Raw genomic sequence first — 12323 nt, 5'->3', positions numbered from 1 at the left:
AGAGAACTGGCTCTTTGTTAAGGCAGAGAAGTGCATTTTTCACGTGCAGTCAGTTCCATTCCTGGTGTTCGTCATATTGCCCGAGGAAATTCGCATGGATCCCAGTAAAGTCAGGGCCATCTCCGATTGGCCAACCCCAGATTCCCGTGAGTGGGTGCAGAGGTTTCTGGGGTTCACCAATTTCTACCGCCAGTTCATCCGGAATTTTAGTCAACTTGCTGCGCCTCTGATGGAAGTCTTCTCCACCAGAAGGCCATTCAGTTGGTCTCCGCGGGCTCAGAATGCATTTCAAAAGTTAAAAGAAAACTTTTGTTCTGCACCCATTCTTGTAACTCCTGACCCTTCTCGGCAGTTTGTTGTGGAGGTGGATGCATCAGAGGTCGACGTTGGGGCAGTCCTGTCTCAGCGTTCTCACTCGGATGGAAGGGTGCATCCGTGTGCTTTTTTCCCATCATCTTAAGCCTCCAGAACGGAATTATGACGCTGGTAACCGCGAATTCTTGGTTGTCACTCACTCTCGCATTGGGTGAGTGGTGTCACTCGTTAGAGGGTTGAGCGGTACCTTTCATGGTGTGGACCGATCATAAGTACCTCAAGTACATTTGCATGGTCAAACATCTAAATTCCAGACAGGCATGCTGGGCACTATTCTTTGGTCATTTCGATTTTGTTCTGTCCTATCGTCCAGGATCCAAAGGACATCAAGCCCGATGCCCTATCTCGATGTTTTGAGGTCATGACCTACACCGACTCTCCGGATACCATTCTGCCTCTGTTACTGGTGGTGACTATGGTCTCCTGGGAGGTGGAATCCAAAGTCCGCTCTGCTCTATGTGACACTTCCACCCCTGCGGAGTGCCCAGCGGGGCTGTTGTTTGTTCAGCGATTGGTCCGCACCCACATTCTACTCTGGGGCCACTCATCCAATGTCGCCTGCCACCCAGGGGTAGATCGCACTCAGGCCTTAGTTAAACAATGATTCTGGTGGCCATCTATGATGCAGGACAAGAACCGTCAGGCGGAGGGGCAGAGGTTTTCAGTATCTGGTAGACTGGGAGGGTTATGGACCTGAGGACCTGCTGGTTCCGGCACGGGGCATTCTGGATGGCACACTCATCTCTCCCCACGCTCGCTCACCTCGGTCAGTGTTTTTTTTTTCTTCTCTCTGCTGTGTTGCCAGTACGTGTCCGGTCAGTTGGTTTGTTCCTGTCCATTGAATTACTCATTGCCTGTGTCATCGCCATTGCTCCGTTTCTGCTCACTTCGCCAGGGGTGTTCCATCACACCTTTGCATTCCAGACCACCCACCTCACTGCACCACCTCATCCTCCGCCTTGCTGCAGTCTGTGCCGGGTTCTTCATCTCTGCCCCTTTATTCAGTTATTCCTGCTATTCTCTAAATAAAGATCTGTGAATTGCTCTTCCGCATCTTGGGTCCTTCCCTGCTCTCCTGGTGACATGCTGATATGGGTGGGTATGAATAGCCCCCAGATAAGGGTTTAGGGTTTCTAGGTTAAACTCTATAGTGCCAGCACCAGCTCAAAATTCTCTAATGGTCTTCAGTCTAAGCCACCCAAAAATGACTGGACAGATTTTTATTTTTATTTTTCCAAAATTTGAATTTTGATCTTTGTTGAAAAGTAATGCCTATACTAAGCTGACTGTGGCGACTGCTGTTTTTGGGTGTGCTGATTCTCAGCTTGGTATGTCCCTTTGGTGGCTGTGGAAGAGTGTGGGATTGCTTTGTACGTCATATACACTGGCGGCCAAAAGTTTGGAATAATGTACAGATTTTGTTCTTATGGAAAGAAATTGGTACTTTTATTCACCAAAGTGGCATTCAACTGATCACAATGTATAGTCAGGGCATTAATAACATGAAAAATTACTATTACAATTTAAAAAAAAAAAAAAAACTACTTCAAAGTTTTCTCATAAAAAAATCCTCCACGTGCAACAATGACAGTTTTGAAGATCCTTGGCATTCTAGCTTTGTCCAGATACTCAGGTGACATTTGACCCCATGCTTCCTGTAGTACTTGCCATAGATGTCTTGTTGGGCACTTCTCATGCACCTTACAGTCTAGCTGATCCCACAAAAGCTCAATGGGGTTAAGATCCATAACACTCTTTTGCAATTATCTGTTGTCCAATGTCTGTGATTCTTTGCCCAGTCTAAACTTTTTTTTTCTGTTTCAAAAGTTTCCAAAGAGAATCACCTGTTTTACGTGTGTGTGTGTGTGTGTGTGTGTGTGTGAGAATGTTACTTCATCAGGAGACATGCTTTGAATTTTCATTGCATCTGTACTGTTTGTAATGTGTGACTATACAGAAAATACAGGGATTTCTGGATGACTACAACAATTTTTTCTGGGATGATGAATATAAATAATTAGATGTTTATCGAGAGTGAGTAATTGAAGTTTATTGTACACTAAACCATCATGAAACCCAGTTTACATCAGGGAAGTATTGTTACTGCATGTTTAACTTGCATCAAGATGTCTTTTTTAAGGAAATGAGTGAGTATTTCAGTACAGTATTTAATGTTGAGTCAAAGTCTTTATTGTAAAAGTCTGTGTTGATAAATAGGTTTATAGTGCATTTTCAACATGTTGTCAATTGAGTGTCAGTGTGTGCTGCGTGGTTAAAGTGCGCTTTCGCCACCTTGTCCCTCTCTCACTCTGGCTGCAGGGACACTGCACGCACCCAGTTTAAACTGAAACCTGAAGACACAGGCTGCATCAGAAAACTGGACAATGCCTTCGGAGGCTGTATAAAGCCCCATACACACATGCAGCGACTTCCAGCGACAAAGCGACCTCATCTCATTCATTGTCAATGAGAGCTGGCGACTTCCGGTCACAGAGCGACAGCGACCTCTGGCGACTAGATGTGGGTGTAGCGCCACCTTAACAAAGTGACGAAAAGTTTAACTTTATGCAAATGAGGAACAACTTTCGGAGCGACAACCAATAGGAGCGAAGACTGTGTCAGTGGGGCTCATGTCCTCCATCTCCTTTGAGATAATAGAGTTGAGTGCAGGTAAGACAGAGAAGTTTCTGTGAGTGATTTCACTGTTCTACATGATTCATCTGTAACCACATACATGGATATAATAAAAAATTATGCATGGAAAAGAAACTGTCGGGAGTCTGAGTGAGTTTGATAGTTCGTTCATCTTCTTAATTATATGATGCAATGAACACTGCTGCAGTTCAAATAAAAACACTCTTGCCTGCAGAATGTTTTTTTTATTTTTTATTTTTTTTAATTTTTTTTTGTGACAAAAAAAATTAATTCCTTATCAAATTAGAATGAAATCATAGTTTTACAAGCAAAATGCCTCATCTGTGATCATATATTTTCAAAAGACATGGCCAGACTTGCTGTCCACCTATAAAGTTAGAGCGACAGCACTAGGAACACCTACTGGCAACTTTATAATACAGAGACCAGCAACATCAAGCGATAACATCAATTCATGTGTGTACAGGGCTTAAGGGTGAATGATGAAATAAGGTGCTTTTTAAACTGTTCAGAGTTCGAATCATACAAAAACGCTGTCATTTAAACCATTAATTGATTAGGCAGCTGCCTACGTTTTCTGATGCATCTGTATTGTTGATTTTGTTGTTGTTGTTGCTATTGAATCGCATGTGCAAATAACTTCATAAGAAAAATGGTCAATACTAGATGACGTCACTATGAGGGTTACTTCTGTAAGTCAGAATGCCAAAGAGGAAAAGTTTTCTGATTATTCTCCTCATGGTGATTTTAATGCCTCACTTACATTAGAACTCCACTTATTACAGTGGCGCCATGTTAGATTGGGGCATTTATGTTTTTTCTGCCCATGCGCACAGAAATTATTTAACAAAATGTTTATAAGTTACGGCAATACCAAGTGGACTGTACTGACTGCTGTACTTTGCTGTGTTGACTCTCAGCTTAGTATGTCCCTTTTTTGACTCTTATTACAGTGGTAGCGTGGTGCAGTGGGTAGTGTGCAGAAATATGAAGTGGTGAGGAATTGGTTTGATCCTGCCCTTGGGCAACTTGCAAAGTGGTGTTGCTTTGTGTGTCATATTGGGTCTATGTGTTTTGTGTGTCCTGCTTAGTGTGGAGCGATGCTTGCCATTTCAGTTCTTGTCCACGTTATCGCTGCTTGCAGTTAAATTTATTGTTATTATTATTATATAATCAAAATCACATGTAATATAATAACTTAATAATAAAAACACATATCAGTCATGTATAATATAAACACCCAATCACTTTGTTGTTCTTAGCAATACAGTTAGCATTTCCAATTTTTCTGCTGAAAGTTCATAAAAAAAGATGAGGTTTGTGTTACCTGTGATTAAGCTGGAGATAATTAAGGGAAGGATGAGCATTTTTAGCATCCTCATTAGAATATCTCCAGGGAAGGCAATTACCATGACGATATTGTCATCGATGGGGGAAGCAAAACGCAGCAGCGAACCAGCAACAGCTCCCAAAATCACACCTGTAAGGAGTGAAAGAGTGTCAGAGAGAATTTAATTAAATTAATATTCAACAATTTATTGAAATACTCCTGAACATACTTAAAATGCACCCGGAAGTGCACCCTAACATGGAAGTGTTGCTTTCTTCTGTATTACACATTAATATCATGGTAGGGTTGCCATGGTATATGGTGTTACCAGTTTTACTCAGTATAAGGTTCACACCGGTGTGAAATTTTATACCGGGTAAAAGGGGGAAACATTATGAATGGAACTCCCAATATCAATACAATATCCTAATGAACAGAATAGCCTTAAATAAAGAATAGTTGCCTAATGAAGAGTTTGCGACCCATGATAAATTAACCTAAATAACACAATGAAAGCCAGATGTTCTTTACCAACGTATCAAATTACACAGGCAGCAAAGTACGTGCACTGACAGAAGATGTTTAATTGCAGGTAGCGAATATAATGTGCATTGTGGGTAACTGTAAGACGTCTCGGATTCGGAATGACACAAAAAATGCTGTTAGACATACAGACATGTGCTTGAAGAAACATACTTTATAATATTTTTAAGAACACATATATGTAAAGGACTCTCACTCTTTCTTTGTTTCAATCTGCTGAATTTATTTTGCAAGAAAAGTATCGTCTATGAGAATGCTGCAAATGACCTCAGACCATCTCAGCTCAGGAGGTGCTTTGAGTTCAGTTCACTTTATTTCCACAAAGCAGTTCATTTTGAGCGCAACTCTGCAGGGTCACTTTATATATAGCCTATACATCTGTGATTAAATCATAAAATAATACAAAAACACATTCACCTCGAACCATGATTTATATTTCAGTGATAATTATCATTATTATAATTATTATGTTTACATTTAGAATTGTTTTAGATCTTAATTTGTTTTAGTAATTTTCTGCCTGTTGTCATAGACGGATACTTGCGTGATGGTAAATGGAAAGGTGGTTATATTTTATTTTTTTTATTTTTTTTAACCACTTTGTTATTTTAATTGCTTTTTTGTTTTTTATTTAAGTGCAATTTCCCCAGCCCTAGGAGGGAACAAAAAAAATTTATTCACACACAAAGTCATTATCCTTCCGAAGCAGCTAAATTGGGTCCTGGGATGAAAGGTAATAAGACATCAACATTAAACCCGCAACAACCCACAATAAATGATGTATTTGCCCGGACAACGAAATACCCAACCTGTAGCCCATGATGGAGAGAATGCACGGATAAAGTAGGTTTATTGCCAAAGAGATGTTGCCCTTCACAACTGCTGAAAAGCCATCTTTCAAAAACACACATTTTAATTTTTTGTTAAAATAAATAAAAAATACATTTCAAAGTTTGAAATCAAGCTGCCTTGTGTTATTGTGTAGGCTATTGCTTAACAAAAATTACCCCGTAGTACCACTTAGCATCCAACCAGCGGTAATACCGGTGTTAGTGTGAAAATTATGATATCGTGGCAAGTCTATATCATGGTTATGTTTAAGCTCTAGGTAGGGTAAGGTGTTACACTATATGGTTAGGTTTAGAGATAAGATTTGGGGGTTAAAGTTCTGAAAACACAGTTTTGGATTAACACAAAAAACAAACAAACCCAGATTAGGGACTACACGGGCTCACAGGCAGCGTCTCACATTGGTGGGTATATAACTTGTACAATTTCGTATGAATGAATTTGCCACCTCGTACTACTGTGACAAATATTTGTGAGATCGGTTATGTACCGTCATGTAGGGGAACTCTTGCACAACTTTGTGTTGTGGAGATACAGTGTACTGCATCATAATCCACATCTGTGTCCAACTAATATAATGTGTCTGGAACAGAGATATTCCTTCCCTGGAAATAATGTGCTCTTTCTTGCAGTTATTCAGCCGTTCAGCTCAGAAAGCCACAGTAATCAGTTCTACTGTCACAGTGCAAAGACCCTCCCAGCCCCACATGAACCTACAGTAAGAATCTTTACTGCTTTACAGCACTAATGCACCCCAGCTAAAGCAGATTACTTTCTGGGTTTGTAATCCTACAAAGAAACATGTTTTATATATCCTGATGGTGGTGATTAATAAAAAAAGAAATATAATAATAATGGTCCTAAAATGGGCTTCATTTTCTGTATGCAAAAATAGATTGTTTTTTACCTTTTCATTTTAGGCTGAAATGACCAGGACATTTTGCATATGCTCACCTAAAATGAGCAATGTTACATATAAAAGGCTGCCAGAACAACAAGCTGGCTTCTGACCCATTACTTTTCAAACTACAGAGGCGATGCCACAGCCCCTTTCAGTAACTTGTGGTTTCTCTTTAAACACACAGAGCTAACGTTACACGAACGTGAAGCCACAGGAAATATAGACAGTCTGATTCAACTGAACAACCAATCAGAACATTAGTTTCAGCCAAGATAGGATATTTTCCAACCAATCATATTCTCTGTTTCAGGACAGGAGGTGGGACTTTTCTTGCGTTAACAGTGAAATGCTGATGTGTGAGCCCCCACTACACCACTGCACAAGAGATAACAACCTCATAAATTCACCTTTTCCACTATTTAATCGATGCAAAATGTAAAACGTTTTCTTCTGTATTCAGAGCTAATAACTAGAGCTCAGACACAGTAAATTAAAGCATGTGTTTCTGCAGTATCTCTGCAGAATTATTAATTTCCTACCATTTTTTTATCCTTTATACTAGTCTTTAAAGGAAGTTCAAGCAGCACATGAAGTTAATACTAAAATTCCCTGTCACTCTTTTCTTGCTTTGCACCAACTGTTGACTGTACTGATCCCAGCCATTCAGCAATGAAACTTGCCTCTCTGTCCAGTCACATTATCCAAAGCATGCTCTGTTTACTGTGAATTTTTTTATATTTCTGCTATTCAATACTATTCCTTACTGTTTTCTCAGTGAAATGTGGACAGGTGGTTTAAGGACACTCACCCATCACAGTTAGCGTTAGCAGCAGGTTCTTGCACATCTTCTGGCATATTGTGCCCAATTTGGAGCGCGGCCGGGCCTCGATGGGCTCCAGGTGGCTTTCGTGCATTCGTACCTCCACGTGCTTCGGCATGCTGTCTGAACTTCAGAGAGAAATAGAGTTACAGTGAATAAAAATGAACATGAAGGGTAAATGGGATTTACACAGTGATGTCAATATTTTTGATACCTTGACATATTTTTAGGATATGCAAACAATAGCTCTGTTCTGACCAAAACCAAGTGTGCTGTCTCCAAGGGCAGCAATTTAAGGCATCAAAGGCACAATTCTGATTTGAAAACTGTTTAAGAAGGTAGGCACCTTAATATGCTGCTTACAAAGATATGCTGCCAAATTCTAAGGCAGTGTAGTGCATATCATTTACAGAGATGGAATCCTAAAAAGAACTGTAATGAGCTTGGTGAAAAATAAACCAAGATGGTGGACAGAGCCTGATACATTTTGATTATAAAAATCATTTGTTTAAAAAATTAGTTACAATAATATAAAACCCATTATTTTACAAAAAAAATGTCTGTGTGCCCGTGTATACTTATGCTCAATACAGTATTCCGTCATTCCTCTCGCATCACCTGTATTGTAATCAATTGCAAGTCTCCTAATCAATTGCGTGAGGAGTGTTACTCGTGTATGTTTTAAATCGCTTATACTTCTGAGGTTCCATGGCCATTAGGATGTTGACATAGAACTGCTTACTGTGACTCATCTGGACTATTTTAAATTATTTTTGTATTTAAACATGCACAGACAGTTGTCTTTGACTGCTTGATACATATCTCAGGCCACCTTTAAAAGACGTGGTGTCAAGTTACAACTCTGAAGAGAAGAAACTATTCTCAGTCATTCAGCTGATGTCGCTTGCTGTTTTGAGCACAAATGCATCATGGACGCATTCTTTCACCCATCTGCGCTATTTTTAATTGTTAGTGTATGAAAACACACGCTCGATGGACATCTTTTGACCGTTTAGATGCTTTTTCGCCAATGTGCATGTGGTTGTGTCTTCAGTGTATTTCAATGTGGATTGTCATGTTTTTTCAGCTCATATCAATGTGGATTGCTTGTGAACCAGTCAAATGAACTGTTATTGAAGGATGGGGCAGTTAAAAACACTTAGACACAATGCAAAATAGTAAGTAAACAGTTCAATTTATGAATATATCAAATGTCATTACTGTTTGATATTTGATGGTGCTGACGTCCTGTTTACACCGGGTATGTCCTTTGACGAGACGCGATGCAAAGGCTCAAGGCTGTCTACACCGGGCGCGTCAACACAAACTTTCTAAACCATTTATTTGTGTTGTTGGCAGTAGTAGTAGTGCCACTGTGTACAGCGCAAAATGGAATGGGACATCTTTTTACTGAACACTTCCATGGTAGACAGCATAATTGATTACAATGGGTTCTATTGCTTTTGATGTGTGTAGACAGTTGTGCTTGAAATGAACAGTTTAATATATTCAGATGCAATGTGTTGGATATGCATTATGTGTAACCCCTGAAATTTAGTTTTATAACGTTATGGAGCTTATTCATTCTCTTCAGATTGAGTTTCAAAAATGGCTATATTTGAGGGCCTGCATGATGTTAGCCAATCAGAACAGTGAAGTTTTAAGGATGCACTTAGGCCAAAACTGAGCATTTCAGACAGGGTGGAACATTATCATGTATTACTAAATTACGAAAAAAAAAAAAACCTTTACTAACATTATCAGTGGGCCTCAGGAAAGATAATACAAATATATATATATATATATATATATATATATATATATATATATATATAATGTCATCTCCCCTTTAACCAATTTTCTAAAACAATGTCTTTACAAATATAAATCATAATGGCATTATGTCCTTCCATTGTCTTGAGTTTTTGGAATATGGAGTGCCTCGTTCAAAACACAAATCATCACAATGTGGTGATTCTTCAATGCTATATGCTATATTCTTCTATGCTAAATGCTATTACCACCTGAGGTTGATGTGGGGCTCAGTTTTTGTCTATCATAGTTGTCCATAGCGTGCTTTATCTTTAGGTGGTAAAAGAGGCAATTAGAACTTCCACCTCCAGCGATGACCAGGCGATAGTTTGAAGTAATTAGTTTACTGCTGGCATCAGTTTTTTAAAAATCCAAATCACGTCCACATGTTGAAGTTGCACTTTTTTCAACAACAAGTTCTTCCTTATCTTGACTTATTGGGACCTATCCTGCTCTGCAATTGTGAATTACTCCATGTTTCTTTATTGTTCGCTGCAGTCAATAACTGATATAACCTCACCTGTAGTAAGTCAGTCTATGCACTGGGAACTTACTACAACCTTTGGAATGTGAAAATAATCTTTCCCTGAATTTTAGCGACTTTTTTTTTTCATAATATAACTTAATACTATACATTCATATCACACTGGCAGCCTTCTACAACCTTTATCATGTGAAATGTTTTTCTTTCCTTTTTTCAGTAACAGTGTTTTTGATGATAGAACATGCAAGTCAATTGAATGAATGCTCTAAGGCCAGTGACGTTTTAGCTTAGTGTGTGGAGTTTTCAGACGGTCCCTTACACACCATAGACGAATATCCAACAAATGTAGAACCTAAAACCAACTGTATCCCACTCATATATGAACGCATCATGGACAAACACCAAAAATGGAGATGATTAATGAAATAAAATTGTATTTTGAATTAGGAATGACATACAAATATGTAGTGTGGTTGCTGGCGTTAGGACATTTTACATTATAAGTGAAAGGCATCTAAAACGTATTCTGAATGTTATGGGCTTTGCAGATGTAAATTTGCAAGTTTGAATGAAACTGTCAGATTTATCATTGATCAGTTAAACGATCCTGGATGCCTCCAAGGATACCACTGGACCTGCACACAAAAAGAGAAAAGGATGTCGTTCCCACAACATGCACAAGTCATGGCCACGAGTAAAGGATGTTGTTTCCTCAACATAATATCTAGTAGCCACAATATATTATCACGTTCCCACGAGTTAATATGACGTGGCCACGACAAACCTAAGTGAACCGAACCTTTCCCTTCCCGGGCACCGTAGAAAAGTTAAAGTGGATACTATCAATAGTTTTCTGATTCCGTGGGGAAAAAAACAAAAGAACTAATTCACAGAAATGAACTGGACTTCCTAACACTACACACTGTAAATTCTAATGTTGTCATTAGTGGAAAAATCCAGTTATCCTAATTTAACATTACTTAAAATGTCAAGTTTTTGGCTCATGACTCAAATATCTAAATTCCTTGAACTTTATATATACATATATATGTTATTCTCAGTTATTATTGTTCTTGGGTATTTTAACAAAGAAAACCTCACACGTGAACTGCCCAAATACAAACAGCACATTACAAGCCCAACCAGAGACAGAAATATACTGGATCGTTGCTACACAACAATAAAGGATGCATATCGCTCTGTCCCTAGAGCAGCTTTGGGACTATCAGATCACTGTCTGGTTCATCTTCTTCCAACCTACAGACAGAAATTAAAATCTGCTAAGCCTGTAGTAAGGACTGTAAAGAGATGGACCAATGAAGCAGAGCTGTAACTACAAGCCTGCTTTGCACTGATTGGAGTGTTTTTGAAGCTGCAGACACCAATCTGGATGAGCTCACAGATACTGTAACATCATATATCAGTTTCTGTGAGAATATGTGCATTCCTACTAGGACTTATTTAACATTTAACAATGACAAACCATGGTTTACAGCAGAACTCTTTGTCAGGCCAAAGAGGATGCTTACAGAGTTGGGGATAAAGTTTTGTACAATCAGGCCAGGAACACACTGAATAAGGGAATCAGAGTGGCTAAAAGAAGATACTCTGAGAAGCTGAAAACAAGTTTTTAGCTAACGACCCTGCATCAGTGTGGAGTGGCATGAAACAACTTACGAATTACAGGACTCCTGCCCCCAACCCTGTGGTGGACTAACAACTGACTGACGACCTGAATGTGTTCTACTGTAGATTTGAAAGTCCCAATCTCACACCCCACACCCACTCTGACCTTCACTTCACACAAACATTAAACACCTCCTGCAACCCCCCTCCTCCCCCCTCCTGCTACTCAAACTGCACTTAAGATCTGTGAAGATGATGTGTGCTGTGGCTTTCGAAAACAAAGGATAAGGAAAGCACAGGGCCCAGATGGCGTTTCACCTGCATGTCTTAGATCCTGTGCTAACCAGCTGGCCCCCATCTTCACACAGATCTTCAGTAGATCACTGGCGCAGTGTGAAGTCCCATGCTGCTTCAAACATTCCACTATCATCCTCATCCCAAAGAAACCAAAAATCACAGGACTTAATGACTACAGACCTGTCGCCCTGACGTCTGTGTTCATGAAGTCATTTGAGAGACTGGTGTTGGCCAACCTGAAGGACATAACTGGACCATTTCTAGATCCCCTTCAATTTGCTTATCGAGCAAACAGGTCTGTGGATGATGCAGTCAACATGGGATTGCATCATATCCTGCAACATCTGGACAGACCAGGGACATATGCAAGGATCCTTTTTGTGGACTTCAGTTCGGCTTTCAACACCATCATCCCAGCTATTCTCCGGACTATATTACACCAACTCTCTGTTTCCACGTCTATCTGTCAGTGGATTACCAGCTTTCTGACAGACAGGCAGCAGCTTGTGAGACAGGGGAAACTCACTTCCAGCACCTGTACAATCAGCACTGGTGCCCCCCAGGGATGTGTGCTCTCCCCACTACTCTTCTCCCTCTACACCAATGACTGCATCACCAAGGACCCCTCTGT

At 39.7% G+C, this 12323-nt stretch overlaps 1 protein-coding gene across 2 annotated transcripts in view; it reads right to left on the bottom strand.

Annotated features, from left to right (window-relative positions):
- slc1a2b (solute carrier family 1 member 2b) overlaps positions 1-12323 on the bottom strand; it is a 90548-nt gene that overhangs the window by 52026 nt on the left and 26199 nt on the right. For both annotated transcript variants that reach the window (XM_051689446.1, XM_051689447.1), the window contains exons 2-3: positions 7462-7601; positions 4358-4510 (exon numbers count right to left, since the gene is read on the bottom strand). In XM_051689446.1, the coding sequence (XP_051545406.1) occupies positions 4358-4510; positions 7462-7591 (283 nt within the window). In that variant the 5' untranslated portion in view covers positions 7592-7601. The remainder of the gene's footprint in view (positions 1-4357; positions 4511-7461; positions 7602-12323) is intronic.

The sequence above is a fragment of the Myxocyprinus asiaticus genome, chromosome 46 (genome assembly GCF_019703515.2).
Source record: "Myxocyprinus asiaticus isolate MX2 ecotype Aquarium Trade chromosome 46, UBuf_Myxa_2, whole genome shotgun sequence".
Classification (NCBI taxonomy): domain Eukaryota; kingdom Metazoa; phylum Chordata; class Actinopteri; order Cypriniformes; family Catostomidae; genus Myxocyprinus; species Myxocyprinus asiaticus.
The sequence above is the reverse complement of the archived record's forward strand: the minus strand, read 5'-3'. Positions and strand labels throughout refer to the sequence as shown.